The following is a 21,100-nucleotide window of genomic DNA, read 5'->3' on the forward strand; positions in this document are numbered from 1 at the left end:
ACAGCCTTGTCCCATTCCCACGGAGCAGAGAATTCTGGGAATTGTGCTGTGGAGCTGCCGATTCCAGGGGAAGCAGATCCATCTTTTCCTGGGTGTCTTCCTTGGCCGGTGCTGGATCCAGGCTGATCCCGTGCTCTGGCACCAGGAATTTTCACCTTCATTCCCTCTTTTCCAGAATGTCTCTGGGAATGTGTGACCCTCCCGTGTCTGCAGATCCACATGGACACTTCTGCTTGGGAATTCCCAAAATTTGGGCATTTATGTGTAAACAGCACCCCCCAGGAAGCGATCCCATAGCTTTCCAAGTGTTGGGAAGGGTTTTCCATCACTGGGATGATGGCAGGGCTTTCCAAGGTTTCCAAGGGCTGGGAATTCCCCTTTCCTCCTTCCAGGAATTCCAGCACAGGGTACAGCACCCACCCATTCCCACTTTTCCTTTGGGATTTGTGCAAATCCATCCCAATCAGAAGGAAGGAGCGGGAAAAGGAGGTCAGGGAGGAGGGAACCACTTGGAAAATGTGGAATATTGGCCAAATATCCCCCCAAATCCGGTCTGGGACAGACCTGGATCCTGTGGACACCACTGGAAGTGGCCTGGGGGGGATCCTGGGATTCCAGCCGTGCATGGAGTGCTTTGCTGTGCCAGAGTGTTCCCAAGTTTTTCCTGGTTTACAAAACAATGGAAGAGCCCTTAATCCTCACATCACAGCTGGAATTTTTCCTCTCTCCCTGTAAATTCCCAAGCCTTGGAGACGAAGCAGAAGAAGATCAGCATTCCAGGTAAATTCCCACAGCAGATCCCCCTCTCCAGGGCTGATCCACCTCCCAAGTCATGCTTTCCAGGGAAAATTCCTTAAATCCAGGAACATCAGAACGTGGATTTGTTAAATCCCATTTTTGTGTTTCCCTGGGGATCCCAAGTTTGGAACCTGCTCATCCCACACAGAATCCAGGGGTGAAGGAGCCAGGAATGGGAGGTGGAGCCTTCCCATGTGCCAGGTCCCTGGAATGGCTTCAGCTCCTTGATCCATTGGGAGCTTTGACCAAACGCATCCATGAAAAAAATCACGGGAAAGGATCCAGAGGAGGGAAAAAATGAGCTAAAAAATCCCAGGAAATGGGAAACCATTGGAACCAGGACAGGATCCTAGAAAAAGCGGGACATGTGTTCCAGTGAGGAAAACAGCAAAGAACAGGAAATCGGGAAGGAATTCTGGGCTGGGAGGGTGGAGAGCAGCTGGGCTGGAATTCCTGGAGGAGCTGTGGCTGCCCCTGGATCCCTGGGAGTGTCCAAGGCCAGGATGGAGAACTGGGATAGTGGGAGGTGTCCCTGCCCATGGAATGGGATGAGGTCCCTTCCCACCCAAACCATCCCGGGATTCTACAATTCCGTGATTTATTTACCAGTACAGACTCACCCTTAGATTCCCAGGGAAAGCCAAGAGGGATGGGCACTTCCAGAGGCAGTTCAGGAATTGCCCAAACCTGGCTGAGCCCAGCTCCCAACCCTCTGGAAACTGAGATCCCGGGAAGCACCACCCGATAGGGGCTGTCCTTGAAATATTCATGGCGAGGACAGAGCTCGGAGCCGAAAGGAATCTGCTCCCGGTGAATTATTGATGGAAGCTCTTCTTCCGTGTCCCGGCGGATCCGAGCCTTGTCCAACTGCCTGTTGCTAATTATCCCTCCGGCACCTGCTCCAAAGCTGGGATCTGTGCCAGGCACGGGAGAACTTGGGATGAAACTCCCCACAGGCTGCCCAGGGCATTCCCATTCCCGTGTGGACGTGGCACTTGGGGACATGGATCAGTGCTGGGAATGGTTGGAATTTGGGATAGTGGATAATTCATCCATGTCCAAGTAGTTAAGGAGGGTCCAAAATTCCCAAATCCGTGTGGCGTTCGGGCACAGATCTTTGGGATCTGTGGGATCCCAAAGGATCTTTGGGATGTCACACTCCAGATCCGTGCCACCACCAGGATGGACAGGAAGTTTGGGATCCTTTCCATCCTGGGAAAAACAGCCCCAGTCAAGGTTTTCCATCTTTTTTTCCAACCCCTCCGTTAAATTTAATTAAATTATGTTAATCATTTAATGTGCCATTAAATTCCTTGGGAAAAAATGCATCCTGTGGATCCTGAAAATCAGGAAAAGGTTCAAACCAATGGAGCAGGTGCTGCCATGAGTCCCAGGGAAGAGCCTCCAGCACCTGGAGATTTTCCGGAATGCTGGGAATGTAAATTGCCCCCAACCTGTCCCGGTGAAGACCTCTCAGATGGAGCAGGAGCAATGGATAATTCTGGAAGTGCTGGGGACAGCTCCTGTTCCCCATGCCCGAAGTGCAGATCCAGCCTCCAGCCGGGTTTTTCCTGAGAACAGGGGGAGGGGAACACCCTGGGCTGGAATTCCCTCCCTGGAGCACCCGGAGCTTGGACACGGCCTCATCCTCCTGGGAAGGGGTGTCCCTGCTCCCTCAGGAATTCTGACATTGGGATTTGATTGGATTTTTTTTCTCTTTCTCTCCGGTGCCTCTTCCAGGATTAAGTTTAACGATGGATACAAGGCAGTGGCAAGGTACCAAAATGTCCTGCTGGGAGGGATCCCGGATTTTGGAGGGATCCCGGATTTTGGGGGAATCCCAGTTTTGGGGGGTTGCCCCCATCCCAGGCACCCACATTTTACAAGTAGGTGCTGGTCTTGGCATAAATCCAGGATTTGGGATACAGGCCAAGCTCATCCTGTGCTCCCTCTCCACCATATCCCACATAATACAGGGATACTGGGAATTACAGTGTCAGGACATAGGGAATGGCTTCCCCCTGCCAGAGGGCAGGAATAGATGGGATACTGGGAAGGAATTGCTCCCTGGGAGGGGATGGGATGGAATTCCCAGAGAAGCTGTGGCAGCCCCTGGATCCCTGAGAGTGTCCGAGGCCAGGTTGGAGCAGCCTGGGATTGTGGGAGGTGTTGGGGTTGGAATGGGATGGGATTTAAGGTCCCTCCCACCCAAAGAATTCTGGGATTTGAGGATCAGCCCCTCCCCCGTCCTTCTCCCGTGGGCTGGGGGTGGCTGTGTTCATTTGGGAATGTTCGTTAATTCCTCACATTCCTCCTCCTGGCTCCGTCTCCTCCCAACAGTGAAGACCCGGAAGATCCCAGGTACGGGATGTGGTGTCTCTGCTTCCCTTTGGGAATGGTGTGTGCATGGATGGGAGCATGGTGTTTGGATCCGTGGAAAGGGCCTTTTCTGGGATCACTCACCCCTGGGGTTCCCTCTGTCCTTCCTAATCCCAGCAAGGACAAGTCTCCTTCCGGTCAGGGACTTCCGAAGGGGCTCGAGGGTCCTGCTTGTCTGTATTCCCAGCTATCCATCCACCCATCCAACCATCCATCCATCCATGGATCCCTCCATTCCTCCATCCATCCCTTCCTCCATCCATCTGTGGATCCATCCATCCCTCCATCCATCCCTTCACCCATTCCATCCATCCATCCATGGATCCATGGATCCATCCATCCATCCAACCATCCATCCCTTCACCCATTCCATCCATCCATGGATCCATCCATCCATCCATGGATCCATCCATCCATCCATGGATCCCTCCATTCCTCCATCCATCCCTTCCTCCATCCATCTGTGGATCCATCCCTCCATCCATGGATCCATCCATCCCTCCATCCATCCCTTCACCCATTCCATCCATCCATCCATGGATCCATCCCTCCATCCATCCATCCATGGATCCCTCCCTCCCTCCCTCCCTCCATCCATCCCTTCCTCCATCCATCCATCCATGGATCCCTCCATCCCTCCATCCATCCCTTCCCCCATTCCATCCATCCATCCATCCATCCATGGATCCCTCCATCCATCCATGGATTCCTCCATCCATCCCTTCCTCCATCCATCCATCTGTGGATCCATCCATCCCTCCCTCCATCCCTCCATCATTCCAGCCCCACCAGTGCTGTCCTGCCTCTGTTCCCAATTCCCTGGATGCCGTGGGATCCTTGGGAAGCCCTGTTGCAGGGAGCTCTCCCTCTGGGACACTCCTGGATTGGCTTTGTTGGATTGCTCCGTGCACGTGGATGAGTTTGGGGCAAGAAGGTGGATGAGGGTCCATCCCTGGATCACATCTCATGGAATTGCTCCTTTGGATTGCAGAGCCAAGGCCAAAGGGAAGGAGAAAAAACACCTGGTGTTGCCGTTCAGGTATCCCGATTCCCTGATCCCTGATTCCCAGGGTGACACCCTGGCCCTTGGCAGCAGAATCCCTGGGGAACAGCAGCAGGGCAGGACCAGGAGTCCAATTTCCCAAGGAAAGGGTTCCAAACTGAGTGGTTTGAGAGATCAGATGGGAATTCCCCATCCATGCACATTCCAGGCCCCTGGAGCCCAGGCTGGGACTGTCCGTGGTCAGCTTTGGCAGGGAGGGTTGGACTGGAAGAGCCCAGGGAAAAGGAAAGGATGGACAAAGAGGAATTTGGCACTGGCTGCTCCACCAGGCCCTTGGAAAAGGGTCCTGGATCCCTCAGGAAGCACAGCCACCCACCCGGACACCCTGATCCGAGTGCCAGGAATGGAGGGGATGCAGGAATCAGGAGAGGAAGGAGATGGGGGAAACACTTGGAGCAGGAGGAGGGAAACACGGGAAAAGGAGGGACACACCTGGAATGCACCGTGTTCCTGCATCCCTCATCCGAGATGAGGGAAAGGACACAGGATCCGCACTTCCCTGGCCCCTCTCCTAAGGATGGATCCCAGGGATGGGACACCCCCGACCCTCTGCCCACCCAGGGATGGATCCCATCCCGATTCTGGGGGACATTCCAGCCCCTCTTCTCACCCCAGGATGGATCCCCAAGGATGGGACATCCCAGACCCTCTGCCCACCCAGGGATGGATGCCATCCCGATTCCAGGGAACATTCCAGGCCCTCTGCCCACCCAGAGCAGTTTGGATCGGGAAGAGTGGGAGTTTTCCAGCCGGGCTGTGGAGGGAAGGATCCCAGCCAGTGAGATCTGAGGGATGTGATCCCATAGGGATCCTGCCTGGAATCCCGGCCAATCCATCTCCGATGTGTCCAGCAGGACCTGGACCAGATCCCTGAGCTCCGGGGGGAGGCGTGGAATGATTTAATTCCTCTCCTGGCAGCTTTTCCAATGCCAAGCTGGGCTTTGGTGCTCCCGGGAGGAGCTCAGCTGGCACGGGAATAATTTTTCCCGCTGTGCTTCCACAGCAGGATCGGGACAGGGAAAAAACAGGAATGCTTGGATCAGAGCAGGCTCCAAGCTGATCCCTGCCCGTGCTGCTCTTCCCAGTTTCCCACCCGTGTCCCATGTTTTCCTGGAGCCCTTATGGAATTCCCCTCTCCCAAAACCCATCCAGCAGCCCTTCACAATTTAATCTTTTCCTGGATGGTTTTCCAGCCGCTCAGAGCACAAGGAGCTGGAATTTCAGGCTCTGAAATCAGTCCCCCTGTCCCTTGTCCCCAGCCCGGCGGAGGAGTTGCTGTAATTAACTCCAGCTTCCTTAATTACATCCCCGAGCTGCTTAATTGCTTTCTCCTCCCTAATTGCTGCAGGACAATGAGGGCGGTTAATGGGGGAGAGAGAGGGAGAGGGAGGGAAACCGGGAGGAAAACAGGGAAGCAGCACCGGGGAGGAAAACAGGGAGAGAAGCAGTGCTGGGGAATAAAATAGGGAGGAAAAGAGGGAAGCAGGATGCGGGAGGAAATTAGGGAAGAAAATAGGGAGGAAAATAGGGAAGCAGGACCTGGGAGGGAAATAGGGAAGAAAATAGGGAGGAAAAGAGGGAAGCAGGACCTGGGAGGGAAACAGGGAGGAAAAGAGGGAAGCAGGACTGGAGTGGAAACCTGACAGGAAAACAGGGAGGCAGGTCCAGGGAGGAAAATAGGGAGGAGAACAGGGAGAGAAGCAGGATCTGAGAGGAAAACAGGGAAGAAGGACCAGGGAGGAAAACGGAAGGAGAGAGGCAGGACCCGGAGAGGAAAGCAGGGAGGCAGGACTTGGAGGGAGAAATATGAGAGAGACGGAAAACAGAAGCCAGAGAGCGGAGCAGGATCCCAAAGGGAACGGGGAAGGAAGGGATTGATGTTTCCGATGTGGAGTCGGGGCGGGAATGAGGAATTCCAGATCCAGCCCAAACCCTGCAGCACAAGCCCCTCTGGAGGGGGGATATGGATGCACCTCTGCAGGGGGATAAGGAAAACCATTCCCCTCTCCAGAAAGGAGAAGCCTTGTCCCCTGCCTAGGAGCTTCCCAAATCCGGGAACGGAATCCGGGAATCCCACGTGTCCTGCACAGCGGTGCTGCTTTGCCAGCCCCAAACACAAATCCAGGGAATGTCCATCGCTTCCAGCTCCAGTGCTGGGAGCTGGGGTATCCTAAGCCATGCAGGGATGTTTTCCGCCTGAATTTTAAGCTGAGAGAGAGGAGGTTTGGATGGGATATTGGGAAGGAATTCTTCCCTGTGGTGGTGGGGAGGGGTTGGGCTGGAACTCCCAGAGAAGCTGTGGCTGCCCCTGGATCCCTGGAAGCATCCAAGGCCAGCTTGGACAGGCTTGGAAAAACCTGGGATAGTGGAAGGTGTCCCTGCCCATGGTAGGGGTGGGATTAGGGATCCTTAAGGTCCCTTCCCACCCAAAGCATTCCATGATTCCCGGATTCCTTGGTGCACTGAAGTTTGTTTGCCTTTTATTCCCTCGATATTCCGCCACTGGCTCCAGCAAAGGCAAGGAGAAGACCAAGGAGCACAAGTAGGTTTGCTCTCCCTGCTCCTCTTCCTCCTTGGTCCCACTTTTCCAGCTGATCTGGTTGGTTTGCTCTCCCTGCTCCTCTTCCTCCTGGTTCCCACTTTTCCAGCTGATCCGGTGGCTGTGCTCTCCCTTTTCCAAAGCTGGACCTGTCCACCCTGGAAAAACTTGGCTCTCTTGGATGTGTGGCCTGAGGGTTTGGAGACTGCAGGGAATATTTATCCAAAAAACCAAGGAATGTTTATCCTGCAAAAGCTTTGGAGCCTGGCAGCGCCAGAAGGGAACTGAGAGGTTTTGAGGGAAGCCTGGATCTGTCCGGTCTGGATGAAGGGAGTTTCCCAGCCTGGGCATGGACAGGACAGGAGAGGTCAGGGTGCAGATGGGACTTAGATCCAGCTTTTCTTTGGATATCAGGAAAAGGTCCATCCCTCAGAGCCGGTGAGGCACTGGAACGGCTCCCCAGGGAATGGTCACATTCCCAAGGCTGCCAGAGCTCCAGGAGCGCTTGGACAGGGACAGGGTGGGATTGCTTGGGTGTCCTGGGCAGGAGTTGGATCAATGATCCCAGTGGGTCCCTTCCCACTTGGGAATTCCTTGATTCCATGATCCAACAGCTCCTGTGCCCTCATTAGGCTGCCAGGTTTCTCCAGCTCCTGCCTTCCTCTTATTCCCAGCTGTTTTCATGGATACCAGACCGGGCTGTTCTCCCAAGAGCCCGATCCTCCAGCTCTGCTGGAGCAGCTCAGCTCAAATTTAAACTCAGCTCCAGGGAATGCTCCTGGAATCACCCCCAGGCACTTCCCCACCCAGGAGGTCTCTTCTGGCTCCCGTTCCTTGTTTTGTGGTTTAAGGATCAATTCATGGCACATCCCATGGATGGACCTTCCCAATTAATGGGATAAAGTGAGGAAGAGGAGACGAGGTGGGAAAGGAGGAAAATGTCCTCAAGGAGAGGGCAGAGTCAGGAAAAACAGGAAGAGATCTCCCAGCTCTGGTCCTTCCTCTGGGAAGAGGCACAAAGGGATTGAGGGTTGGGATCTTCCCAAGGGTGGTGGGTGTAGGATGAACCGGGATCTGTCCCCTGGAAGAACAGGAAGATTCCTGACAGGTGGAATTCCTGCAAGGAAGTGAGCCGTGGGAATGCTGCTCCCAGCAAAAAGCAGTGATTACAACGTCCTTTTATCCATGGATAATTCACCAGTAACGGGATCTTTAACTGGAATCTGGCCAGGAGAGGCTGCTCCTGACTCCCTGCTGTGGCTCCAGAATCCCTGTGTGTGGATTCGGGAGATCCCCGTGGGTGAAATCCTAAAGGACAAAGCCAAGAGGAGCAGCAGGAGGATTTGTGGAACTGGAGATGATCCATGCTCAATCCCGTATTAGACCGCAGAAAATCCACGGGAAGAGCACTTCTGGAGGCTGGGTGGAATCTCCCGTGTCTAATACGGATCCAAACTTCGTTGGAAGTTTCTGCTGACGTGGGATCAGCATCAGGATGCTCCCTCCTCCACCCCAAATTTTCCAGAATCCAGGTGGGATGTGCCGGAGCAGCAGCAGCTTCTCCGGAGATCGGCTCTTCGGGAAAGAGGGAGAAGGCCGGGTACTGGCAAAGGAGCGCTCCGGCTGCCGTGGCAGCAGCTCAGGTTCCGCGGGGCCGCGGATCCTCATGGAATATTCATGTGGAGACGGTGTCAGCTCTCCGCCAGCCCCCGCTTCCCACCGGCGCCGTCGGGAGCGTGGCGGGAGCAGCGGAGGGATCGGGAAGATCCCACAAAACTCCCGCTCCGCCCACGGAGGAGGCTCGGAGGGATCCCCCATCCCTGCTCCGTCCCCTCGGGCACTGGGATGGACGTTCCACCATAGAGGTGCCGCCATTCCCGGCTCAGCTCTTCCAGAACCTTCTCCTGCAGGGCTGGGTGAAGGTAGAAGCTGGGATGGGAAGGGGGAGGTGTTTGGGATTGGGCAGGGCTCACCCAGCTGGGAAAAGGGACGGGTGGGGATTGGGAAGGGGTTGGGGATCGGGATGAGCCACTGGGAAGCTGCTCCAGAACATTTGGGATGGCTCCGTCCTCATCCTCATCCTGTTCCTTCACTTCTCTTCCACACCTGCCAAGTGCCGCCAAAATCGGCCAAAATCCACTGCTTTGGAATTTATTTGTCTCTTTTTTCCTGTTATTCCTCTTTTTCTCCTTTTTTCCTGTTTTTTTTTTCCCCCTCTTTTTCTCCCCTTCCTTTTCCTGGTGCTTTTTCCTGTTCGTTTGGAGGTTTTTTCCCTGCTTTATCCTCAGCATGTTTTAATCCTGACAGGATTTTTCCGCATGTTTTTTCTTTCCTTTATTTTTTCTTCCCTTTTTTTTTTTCTCCCCCCCCCGCTGATTCCTCCTGGGGTTTCTTTCCCAAATTTTTCTGTTTTTTTTTTTTTTCTTTTTTTTCCCCTACTTTCCCCCTGTTCTTCCCTCGGGTTTTTCCTCCCCACAATTTATTTTCCTTCTACCTTTTTTTCCCATTTTTTTTCTTTTTTCCCCCCTCTGCTTATTCCTCCTGGGGTTTTTTTCCTAATTTTTTCTGTGTTTTTTCCCTTTTTTTTCTATTTTCCCTCCCCATTTTTCCATCCCCATTTTTACCTCCCTGTTTTTCCTTCCCATCTTTTCCCCCCATTTCTTTTCTCCCTCATTTTTCCCTGTCTTTTCCCCTTTTCTCCTTTTCCTTCTTTTTTCTATTTCTTTTTATGTTTTTGCCTTTTTTTCTTCTTCCTTTTTTCTTTTCCCTCTTTTTTCCTTTTGTCTCTTTTTACTTTAGTTCCCCTTTTTCGTTTTTTGCCCCTTTTCCCAATTTTTTCTTTATTTTCCCTTTTTCTTTTCCATCCTTTTTTCCCCCTTCTTTTCCCCTTTTTTTCTTTTTTCCCCTCTTCCTTCCCCCTTGTTTCTTTCCATTTTTTCCCCTTCCCCCAGCACTCTCGAAACCCTGTTATTCCTTGCCCCTTCCCCTTCCCAGGGCTCCATTCCCAGTGCTGGGAATTGGCTCAGAGGAACCGGGATGGACACGGACACAGCACCTGGGGCTCTGTTCCATGGACGGGCCTGGAGCTCTCTGGATTTTTCCCTCTGATCCACCTCATCCCGTGGATGTTCCAGAGGCTTTTCCCCAGCTCCAGGGCCTTTAGGAACACATGGAGCTGCTGATCCCAATTCCTTCCCTGAGTCCCCACTCCACGAGGGGCCGGAGGGGTGATCCCAGCTCCCGCATGGATCCCTTGGGAAGGGGCTGGGTTGGGATGGTGATGCTGGGATGGTGATGCTGGGATGGGTCTCAGCGCACATTCCTTGGATCAAGCACTTAATCCCAGTTTTTTCCAAATGGCCCAAAACCAACGTCATCGTTTTGCTGATGGGAACATCCGAGAGATCCAAAGCATCCTCGGTGTCCGTGGATTTGGGAGGATGGGAGAGGACCCTGCCAGGTTTTTCCCTGCAGGGTCCATCACCAGCTGCTCCTCACTTTGGTTTTCCTTCCCAAGGAACCTCAGAAATTCCCGGAACAGGGATTTTATCCCTGAGCATCCACAGGTAAAATGGCAGCTCTGGGACTGGAGGGATTTTTTGCTCTCCGGTTCTAAGAATTCCACAGAAAAGAAAGGAATGTAATCCAACTGGAGGTGTGTTGTCTTATGGAGGGCTGTGGCTGCTGGGTATTCCGGGCTGGAAGGAATCTCTGTGGCGGAGAGCGGTCTGGGAGCAGAATTCCAGAACCTGAGCTGTGATTCCAGCATTTCCTCATTAAAGAAATGAGTTTGAAAACAGCTCCAAAGGGTTCCATCCCCTGGGTGTTTCCTGGTGGGATTACAGGTACAGAACCCTTATCCTCACCTTTTCTCCTCCAATCCATGGAAAAACTGCACCATCATCGAGCCTCCTGGGAATTAATCGCAGCTCCCAGAGGCCGGAGTGTTGCTTTAGTCCCAGATTTAAATAGTTCCTGGATCTCATCCCGACTGGATTCCTCTTCCTCAGATAATGTTATTTTCCCAGTCTCCTTAATTTTCTTCCCGCTTGCTCCGGCTCTCTCTGCAGCCTGCAGACTTCTGGGGGTTGCTTCCAACCAGGATGCACCAGGCTGGCTGCAATTCCAGGGTTTCTTGGTCTTGGGAAAAAATTCCCAAGGATAAAGCTTGACCCCTTGGCCTCATCCAGAGGTGGGACTGGGAAACCCCACAGATTCCATGCCGTTGCCTTGTGGGCAGCACATCCCAATCCCACAGGATCCAGGAGCTCTGGATCTGCTGGATCCCCTGGCCTGGCAGCCAGCTGGAGGTGAGGTCCTGGCTGGAGGTGAGGTCCTGGCTGGAGATTAGATTTGGGTTGGAGGTGAGGAAAAGTCCAGGCTGGAGGTGACGTGTTGTCCTGGCTGGAAGTGGATCCCAGCTTGGAGGTGAGGTCCAGCTTGGAGGTGAGTTCCCATCTGGAGGTGAGGTTCATGTTGGAGGTGAAGTCCAGTCAGAAGATGAGGAAAGCTCCAGCCTGGAGGTGAGATCTGGGCCTGGCTGGAGGTGAGGAAAGGTCCAGGCTGGAGGTGAGCTCCCAGTTGGAGGTGAGTTCCAGGCTGGAGGTGAGGATCATCTTGGAGGTTAGACCTGGGCTGTAGGAGAGGTCCAGCCTGGAGCTGAGTTCCTCGTTTGGAGGTGAGGCCCAACCTGGAGGCAAGGCTCATCTTGGAGATTAGATCCGGGCTGGAAGTGAGGTGGGGAAAGGTCCATCCTGGAGGTGAGGTCCAAGCAGCAGGTGAGGTCAGGGCTGGAGGTGAAGTGAGGTCCTGTCTGGAAGTTAGATCCATCCTGGAGGTGAGGTCCATCCTGGAGGTGAGATCCAGGAAGGAGGTGAGGTCCCAGCTGGATCTGAGGTCCAGTCAGGAGCGGGGGGAAGGTCCCAGTTTGGAGGTGAGGTACAAGAAGAAGGTGAGGTCCTGGCCGGAGCTGAGGAAAGGTCCAGCCTGCAGGTGGGGTGTGATCCTGGCTGGAGCTGAGGTCCAGCCTGGAGCTGAGGTCCCGTGTTATTTCCAAGCTGCCCCAAGAACATCTCCAGCAAAGCTGCCAAGGTTCCTACGCTTCCAGTGACGGGAATTTTCCGATTAAAAACATTCCCCCCTCACAGGTGGGGGAGTAGTTGGGGTGTCTGAAATTTGGGGTGTCTGAAATTTGGGGTGTTTCGATGTTTGGATTTTTGGGTGTTTCATTTTCAGTCGTTTCATTTTTTGGTCTCTTGGAAAGAAATTCCATGAACCGGTTGGGAGAGATGAGGAGTGGGACCACAACACGGACCCCCAGCAGGGACTCTGCTCAGTTATCCCAAGTTATGATTCCCAGACAAAAAATGGGTTCCAAGATTCCAGGGCTGTGGATTCCACTGTGATCCTGCCTCTGCCTCTGGAATATTCCCTGCTCTGTTTTTCAGCTGATATTTCCTCTTTTCCCTTTGGAAGAAATTCCTCCTGTTCCCACCTCCCAGGTTCTAGAAAACACTAAAATACAGCACTTAATGGGAATTTTTATTCTCCCTCTCTCCATCCAGAGCTGGAAAAGGAGTTTTTTCAGCCATGAAGCTTGGAAAGACACGTCCGTCCAAGGACGAGCATCGGAAACAAGGTACGGTCGTGGAATGATGGTGGATTCCTGGGACAGCAGCAGCGGGAGAGGAAGGGCTGCTTGTTCCCTGGGCTGGGCACCGTGGTGGGGCTGGAACTGGATACCTCTGGAAAGGCAGGAGAGGGCAGCAGGTGGAAATTCATTGTTGTTTCCATTCAGACCCTCAGGATCAGTTTTCCACTGCGAAGAAAAGCAGGAATGTGCGCTTGCAGGCAGGGAAAAGCCTTGCTTTGGATCGCGGTGCTGGGAAAACTTCCACTGCTTTCCAGCCAGGTTTCAGGATAGGAAAAGGGAATTTTGCCTGGGATGCTGGCATGGATACCTGGGTGCTCTTCCCAGGCCCTGGGTGTTCCCCTCGTGGTTAAAGCTTCCAGCAGGACCATGGGAAAACATCCAGGATGCAAAGGCAGGAATGGGGCGCTCGGTCCCATGGAAGTTGGATTTATCCATGGTCAGGGAATGGTCACTGTGTGGTGTGGTCAGTGCTGCACGGCCAGGAAGCTCCTGATCCCACCTTTCCCAGGAACCTCGGGCTGTCCCACACCTCCCCTGGGCTGGGATTGTTATTCCGACCCTTGGCCACTGCAGATGGGATGGGATGGGATGGGATGGGATGGGATGGGATGGGATGGGATGGGATGGGATGGGATGGGATGGGATGGGATGGGATGGGTGTCCTGCACCCACTGCCTGTTGGCCAAGCCAGCATTCCATGGGTGCTTCCATCCCATCCAGGCTCCTCTGGTGGGTTAGATCAGGACCTGTTCACAAGGTGGGACAGGCTGGAAAGGGCTTGGAGCAACCTGGGATAGTGGAGGTGTCCTTGCCTATGGAAGGGGGTGGGATGGGTGGGAATGGTCCTGCTTAGGGCTAACAGATTCTCCAGATGACCAAAATCCAAACTGGGAGGTGCTGGTCTGTCCATCGCCTGCAGGTCGTGGGACTTGACCTGCTCAAGTCCTTCATCATCAAGGAATCATGGAATGGTTTGGGTGGGAAGGGACCTTACAGCTCATCTTGTTCCACGGGCAGGGACAACTTCCACTATCCCAGGTGGCTCCAAGCCCCCTCCAACCTGGCCTGGGACACTTCCAGGGATCCAGGGGCAGCCACAGCTTCTCTGGGGATTCCAGCCCAGCCCCTCCCCACCCTCCCAGCTGGGAATTCCTTCCCAACATCCCACCCCAAGCTCCCCTTTCCCACTGGGAAGCCATTCCCTGCCTCCTGCCCCTCCAGCCCTTGTCCCCAGTCCCTCTGCAGTTCTCCTGGAGCCCCTTTAGGCTTGGGAAGGGGCTTCAAGCTCTCCCTGGAGCCTTCTCTTCTCCAGGTGAACATTCCCAGCTCTCCCAGCCTGGCTCCAGAGCAGAGGGGCTCCAGCCCTGGGAGCAGCTCCGTGGTCTCCTCTGGAGCCGCTCCAGCAGCTCCATGACCGTCCTATGCCGAGGATCCCAGAGCTGGAGGCAGTGTGACTCTGGCTCCGTCTCAGTCTCCCAGCTGGGTTGAGGACTCCCTTTCCCACAGGAAAGGAGCATTCCAGCACCTTCCTCCAACAGAAACCCAGGCATGGGGATGTGCTGGTGGGATCTGGGCTCCTGCCGTAGTTTTTCCTCTTGGAATTGACCGGTTCCTCCCATTTTTTCACCCCTTTCTCCTCAAAACCAGGGAATTGGTTGTCTTGGCAACATCTCTTGTGCTCCTCAGATCCCCAGCTCTTCCTCCAATGCTCTTCCCCCCCCTGAATTTGGGGTGTTTATCATTATTCCTTTTTTTTTGTTCCCAAAACCCTCCGCAGGAATTCTGCCCGGATGGAATTCCATGTCAGCTCTCTGATAACCCCTTTTCTGAGCAGGTTGTCCGAGACCCGACCTGGTTCCCATTGTTTTTGCGTTCCCGGCCGAGGGGATGGGTTGGTTTCCTTTCTCTCAGCCTTTAATTATTCACAGATGGAAATTAAAACCGGAGCCATTCCTTTGTCCCGTTCCTGCAGATGATCCGGCTGTTCTGGAAACAGAAGACCTGGATAGAAAGGCCATGAGATACGGAGCAGGCCTGGAGCCAGACACCATCTCCCTGGCCTCTGTCACCGCTGTCACCACCAATGTCTCCAATAAAAGGTGAGATCCCAGCTGGGATTGTGCCAGTGGGAGGTGAGGACGGACATCCCAAAAATGTCTGACCCCTGACTCGGGGAATGTTGGAAATCATTGTCCCATGGAGCCAGCAGGGTGTTTTTTTTGGAATATCTGTCCTGCAGCAGTGATCACCAAAGTTCTGTGGAGTGTTCCAGGTCCCAGGGTTGAAGGAATGTTGAGGGTGACCCTGCTCTTGTAGTGAGAGAAACTTGGGACAAGGACCTGGAGGGACAGGACACAGGGAATGGCTTCCCACTGCCAGAGGGCAGGGATGGATGGGATATTGGGAAGGAATTCCTGGCTGGGAGGGTGGGGAGGGGCTGGGATGGAATTCCCAGAGAAGCTGTGGCTGCCCTGGATCCCTGGGAGTATCCAAGACCAGGTTGGACGGGGCTGGGAGCAGCCTGGGATAGTGGAAGGTGTCAGGGTTGGAACTGAATGATCTTTAATGTCCCTTCCTACACAAACCATTCCATGATTCCATGAATTCCATCCGTGCTTTGACCCAGAGTTTCTTCTGCTCTTCCAAAGGTCCAAGCCTGACATCAGGATGGAGCCAAGTGCCGGGAGGCCCATGGATTACCAGGTCGGTGACACTGCTGTGTCCCCAAGCTCCGCTCAGGGGGTCACAACCCAGGCTTGGGGACACTGTTCGCAGGGACCGAGCTCCTGGTGGGGCTCAACTCACTGGGCTTGGAACCAGGATATCCCAAGAGCTGGAATTTCACTGGTGGAGCCATAAATGCAGGATTAAGTCATTTCCTGGGGTTGGTGTCCAGCATGTGAAGCCCAAATTAAGCCCAAATTAAGCTCTCTTTGAGGCTGTCCCCAGGGAATTTCTCCTTGGAGCGACCTGGGATAGCAGAAGGTGTCCCTGCCCATGGCAAGGTGTGGAATGGGATGAGCTTTAAGATCCCTCCCAATTCCAATCACTCCACGATCCCGTTGTGTTTTCCAGCAGAAGTGAAGCCAATGGGATGGGTCTCTCTGATCCCACAGCTTGGCTAAATCCATTGGATTTTCCATGTTGTGCGAAGCGCCCACACCCTGGGGCTGGAATAACCGGGATTCCTGGGATCTCCTGCATCCCACACCCCACCAGCCCCTCCTCACCTGTGTCCCAGTGGGAGCAGCAGACCCCATTGCACTGGAAATTCCCCTTGGTCAGAGGTGGGGGGGATGGGTGACGGCAGCCTGGAGCTGCTCCCGGGATGTGGAAGTTTGGGAATTCCTCTCCCCAGGTCAGTGTCACCATCATCGAGGCCCGGCAGCTCGTGGGGCTCAACATGGACCCCGTGGTGTGCGTGGAGGTGGGGGAGGAGAAGAAATACACGTCCATGAAGGAATCCACCAATTGTCCCTACTACAACGAGGTGGGTCCAGCCCCTCTGCTACTCCCACCCCTCCATCCGGTGATTTCTTTCTTCTCCGTGTTTTTTTTTGGGTTGAATTCCTGTCGGAATAAGGTGAAATCTCAAACCACCCATGAGAAACGAAGCCTTTGCCCTCTGGAATTTTGTGACCAGTTATTCCCAGGTTTTCCAAGAAATCAGCGCTTCCGTTGCCTCCCCCCACTCATTGGGGGGTCAGTGATCCACGTGGTCGCACGCTCAGCGTTGGGATCGCATGGATGCATCCCTGCTGGGCCGTGGGCTGCAGGAGCTCCCCCAGGCATCCGCAGCTTCTCCGGGGTGTTCCCGATCCTGATGGATCCCACCCCTCACGATTCCTCTTTCCCTTCCAGTATTTTGTCTTCGATTTCCACGTCCCCCCCGATGTCATGTTCGACAAGATCATCAAGCTCTCCGTAAGTGACCCCGGTGGCCTTGTCCTTGTCCTTTTTGGGGGGCTTTGGAAGCAAACAACCCATTTTTGGGATGGATTTAAGGTCCTTGATGTGAGATTCCCAACAGGAATTCTCTTCTGCAGTCCTCCAGTCTGTTTTTCTGTTCCAACCTTCATTCCTGGCTCCACACAGCTCCCACATTCCCTGTGTCCCTTCATGGGTGGTCTCTGGTATTCCAGAGCTGGATAGAACCAAACTTTGGGATTTGGTTATTCCTGGGGAGAGGAAAGACCTTCCTGAGCCTGCCAGGGAAATTCCCGGAGCATCAGACCTCTTGTGGAAATCCAGGACTGGGAATGCTGAGAGCAAAGCCAAGATTTCAGCCCTCCCAAAAGCAAGAAGGTGATGGACGAGATTTGCAGATTCCCTGCCCAATTAGGACATGTTAATTAGGATCATCCGTATCCATCCCATGCACAAACTGCTCGTACAATTTCCCCCAGTTTTCCTCAAATTCTGAGCATCCTAAAGGCTTCTCCATCAGGGAAATATCCAAATGTTTGCTGCCATAGGGGCCGGAAAAGGGATCTTGCTCCAAAGATTAATTTCTTTGCATTTTTTGTTCATTCCAAATATAAACTTCCTGGCAATTCCACTAATCAGGAGCTGCCAACCCCACCAGGCCTCTTGGTGTCCATAGAATCCTCCCCAGACCAAGGAAAACTCCTCAGCTCCTTTTCCATCTGGCACTGAAGGGCTCCGGAAATCGTTTTGTGCCTCCCAGGTCCTGGGAAAATTCCTGAGTGGTTTTCCCCTCTCGATTTCCAGGTGATCCACTCCAAAAACCTCCTGCGGAGCGGGACACTGGTGGGGTCCTTCAAGATGGATGTTGGGACTGTTTATACCCAGCCTGGTATGTGAATGTTGTTTACGACAATTCCCGGGTGTCTGTGCCTGCTCTGTGGAGTAAAATTCCTGGCAAAGGAGCCAGGCAGGCGCTGGTTTCCTTGGAAAATGCTTTCCCAATTTAGTGTAAATGTGCAAGACATTGGTCACCTGGGCTCACTCGTAGGTCAGGGAAAGAGCACTTGGTGCTTCTGGAGAAGGCTCCATATACCCCCCTGAATTCATGGAATTCCAGAACAGCTTGGGTGTGATGGGACTTTAAAGATTATTTAATTCCAACCCTGACATGGGCAGGGACACCTCCCGCTATTCCAGGTGGCTCCAAGCCCTGCTCAACCTGGCCTTGGACACTGCCAGGGATGGGGCAGCCACGGCTGCTCCAAGAATTCCATCCCAGCCCCTCTCCAGCATCACAGGGAAGAATTTCTTCCCAATATCCCATCCAGCCCTGCCCTCTCCCAGTTCCCTCTGTCCTGGCCCTCCGGCCCTTGTCCCCAGTCCCTCTCCAGCTCTCCTGGAGCCCCTTTAGGCCCCACAAGGGGCTCTGAGCTCTCCCTGGGTCCAGGTCTTCTCCAGCTCTCCCGGGTGTCAGAGATCCCTCCCGGATATGCTGGTATCCAGCCCAGCCCCGCCCTGCCAAGGAAGAAGCCCCAGGTGACATTCCCAGGCAGGACATCAACGTTCCGGACAGGAAGGTCCAGGACTGGATTCTGCCCTCCATGTCTGGCATTTCATCCAAGCCATGAAGGCGCCTGGAAAAGAGAGGGGAGGTTGATTAGAGCGGCTGTTCACCGACTCCAACCATCCCCAGCACTGCCAAGGCCACCCCTGTCCCATGTCCCCAAGTGCCACATCCATAAGGGTTTTAATCCCTCCAGAATGGGGACTTGAGGCTCCACCCCTCCCAGTTTATCCCATTGTTTCTTTGCCTTCAGCACTAGACACATATTCCCAATAAATTTTCCAGGGGTTGTTGGGATCCCTCACACACAGGGCAGGTGCCACTCCATGGAAGGCTGTGTCCTGGTGGCGTTGGCCGAGTCTAGTTGTGACCAAGGTGTCTTTTGTCCCCTGGGTCGCAGAGCACCAGTTCTACCACAAATGGGCCATCCTGTCTGACCCTGAGGACCTCACGGCTGGCCTCAAGGGCTACCTCAAGTGTGACATCGCCGTGGTGGGCAAAGGGGACAACATCAAGACCCCGCACAAGGCCAACGAGACGGATGAGGATGACATTGAAGGGTGAGGATCTGCCAGGATCCACTTCTCCTTGACTTCCTTGGGAATGGCTTTCCACCTCTCTTTACCTCGGATGGGATGAGAGGATCCAAACCTGGGGCTGGTGGCACACAATGAGCCACGAAACCAGAGGGAGCAATCCGGTGCTTTTCCAAGAGAACGCGTGGTCCTGGTGCAATTCCAGGTGATCCCTGGCACAGAGCAGACATTCCTGGCAGGTCAGACCATCCACTGGTGGTTGAACTCTACAACAACACCAGCCTGGTGTCACCCAGCCACTCTTTACCTGATGCTCCTGATGGGCCCTGGGTGGGAGGATGGGATGGGATGGGATGGGATGGGATGGGATGGGATGGGATGGGATGGGATGGGGTCTCAGCGCCCACTGCCAAGGCAGAGCAAGCACCTGCCTTGGATGAGGTTTGGACCTCTGGATGAGGTTTACCAGGCTGTGTGTGTGGACGGGGCTCCTGGACTGCCCAGAACATCTCAAAGATCATGGAACAAAAATCAGGAGATTTTAGGACTTGATTCCAGCCCCAACATTTTCCAGCTAAATAAACATCTCCATCTCAAATCTGCCTCTCAGGCTCTCCCCACGTGGAGTCATGGAATGGTTTAGGTTGGAAAAGACCTCTGGGATCGAGTCCAACTGTTAACAGTCAGAAACCACCAGCACAGCTTTCCTGACCTGCTAGGGTTTGAGGAGCCACCTCCAGTATGTTGGGCTTCATTCCAGGCTGTAGTGGTGATGTTCTACTTATTCCTAAAATCCTGGAATGGCTTGGGATGGAAGGGATCTTCAAGATCACCTTATTCCAACCCTCCTGCCATGGGCAGGGACACCTTCCAGCAGACATGGGCAACTCCAGCAATTCCTAGAATTCCTCTAGAAATATTTTGTTCCCAGCATTCCCATGTGCTCATCTATTCCTGCAGAGGAATAAAGCCGCAAATAAAAAAAAACCACAATGGATGGAGTTCATTTCTTCCCCAAAATAATCCTCCGAGCCCCTCTTGATAAGGAAAAAATTACTCTTCCAACATCCTGTTCACTCTGTTTCCATGGAATGGAGTGGAAGTTGACGGAGTCAGTGCTCAGAAAACGGAGCAGCTCCTCTTTGGTCTTTTATGGGATCACAAAGGTTGGAAAAGACCTCTGAGACCATCTCATCCAACCTTTAGTCTTCCCTGACCACCCCACCCCAGCAGCTCTTCCCAACCCTATCCATTGACATTCCAGGAACCTCCTGCTCCCGGACGGGGTCCCCCCGGAGCGGCAGTGGGCTCGGTTCTACATCAAGATCTACCGCGCCGAGGGGCTGCCGCGGATGAACACCAGCATCATGGCCAACGTCAAGAAGGCCCTCATTGGGGAGAACAAGGACCTGGTGGACCCCTACGTGCAGGTGGCCTTCGCGGGGCAGAAGGTGAGTGGGGAGGTGCCAGGGTGACCATGGGAGGTGACACCAGCAGGGCCAGCAGGTAGCCACAGATGGTCTCAGTTGTCATGGTACATTGGGATGGGTGTGGTGTCACCTGGCACCTCAGGATGGGTGTGGGGTCACCTCGTTTTCTATGCTTCCCCTCTCCATGATGGGTTTGAGCGCTCTCCAGTTGAGGTAGGGAATTCTTTACTCAGGAGAGGGCAGAATGGATGGAAGGGAGCAGCTCAGGTGGTGAGGGATGGTTTGGGACATCTAACCCTTGTCTGAAATCCGTGTCTTTCCGCTTCCCAGGGAAAGACATCCATACAGAAGAGCAGCTACGAGCCCCTCTGGAACGAGCAAATCATCTTCACGGAGATGTTCCCCCCGCTGTGCAAACGGATCAAGATCCAGATCCGTGACTCAGACAAGGTCAACGACGTGGCCATTGGGACCCATTTCATCGATCTGAGGAAGATCTCCAACGAAGGGGACAAAGGTAAAGTTGAAGTGGGGGCATTCCTTTGGCAGAGTTCCCAAAGTTTCCCAGACTCCCTCCCACCCCTGGAATTCCCTGGTGCCCATCTGGAGAGACCTTGATGCCCTGAAATGTGAGAGGTTGTTGGACCAATACTCTAAAACCCGAGATCCGTCACAAGCCTTCAGCCAATACCTGAAAGCAAAGATACCCCAGAATAATTTGCTTTTCCAAGAATTCCATGGGTGGATGAGCATTTGTCGGGCTCCCCATTCCCACACATGCAGGCAAAGATGGGAAACCAAAGGTGGAACTGGAAAGGGACCAATGGGGAGTTCTTCTTCCTCAACTCTCAAAATGGGGAATTGCTCAATGGGAGCCTCATCTCTACCTTTTGGGCTGGGGGCCCTCCCAGTCTCCATCACTGCCTTCCCTGCAAAACTTCCCTGAAAAAAAGGAGGTTCCAGGGGGACCTTGTGGCTCTGCACAAGTCCCTGACAGGAGGGGGCAGCCGGGGGGATCGGGCTCTGCTACAGGGACAGGAGGAGAGGGAACGGCCTCAGGCTGGGCCAGGGCAGGCTCAGGGTGGACAGCAGCAGGAATTTCTGCATGGAAAGGGTGGCCAGGCCTTGGCAGGAGCTGCCCAGGGAGGTTTGGAGTGCCCATCCCTGGAGGTGTGCCAGGAAGGGCTGGAGGTGGCACTCAGAGCTCTGGG

General features: G+C 53.9%; 1 protein-coding gene across 3 annotated transcripts in view; it reads left to right on the forward strand.

Moving 5' to 3' along the window:
- OTOF (otoferlin) overlaps nt 1–21,100 on the forward strand; it is a gene marked incomplete at both ends in the record, with an annotated part of 78,284 nt that overhangs the window by 26,010 nt on the left and 31,174 nt on the right. The window contains 14 exons of one of the 3 annotated variants that reach the window (XM_082276672.1): nt 745–780; nt 2,539–2,574; nt 3,139–3,159; nt 4,169–4,216; nt 6,753–6,782; nt 12,344–12,417; nt 14,405–14,531; nt 15,081–15,135; nt 15,791–15,922; nt 16,294–16,356; nt 17,164–17,248; nt 18,324–18,483; nt 19,724–19,910; nt 20,220–20,406. In XM_082276672.1, the coding sequence (XP_082132798.1) occupies nt 745–780; nt 2,539–2,574; nt 3,139–3,159; nt 4,169–4,216; nt 6,753–6,782; nt 12,344–12,417; nt 14,405–14,531; nt 15,081–15,135; nt 15,791–15,922; nt 16,294–16,356; nt 17,164–17,248; nt 18,324–18,483; nt 19,724–19,910; nt 20,220–20,406 (1,241 nt within the window). The remainder of the gene's footprint in view (nt 1–744; nt 781–2,538; nt 2,575–3,138; nt 3,160–4,168; nt 4,217–6,752; nt 6,783–12,343; nt 12,418–14,404; nt 14,532–15,080; nt 15,136–15,790; nt 15,923–16,293; nt 16,357–17,163; nt 17,249–18,323; nt 18,484–19,723; nt 19,911–20,219; nt 20,407–21,100) is intronic. The other 2 variants (XM_082276673.1, XM_082276674.1) reach the window with 2 other exon arrangements.

The sequence above is a fragment of the Coloeus monedula genome (genome assembly GCF_965178545.1).
Source record: "Coloeus monedula genome assembly, chromosome: 2".
Classification (NCBI taxonomy): Eukaryota; Metazoa; Chordata; class Aves; order Passeriformes; family Corvidae; genus Coloeus; species Coloeus monedula.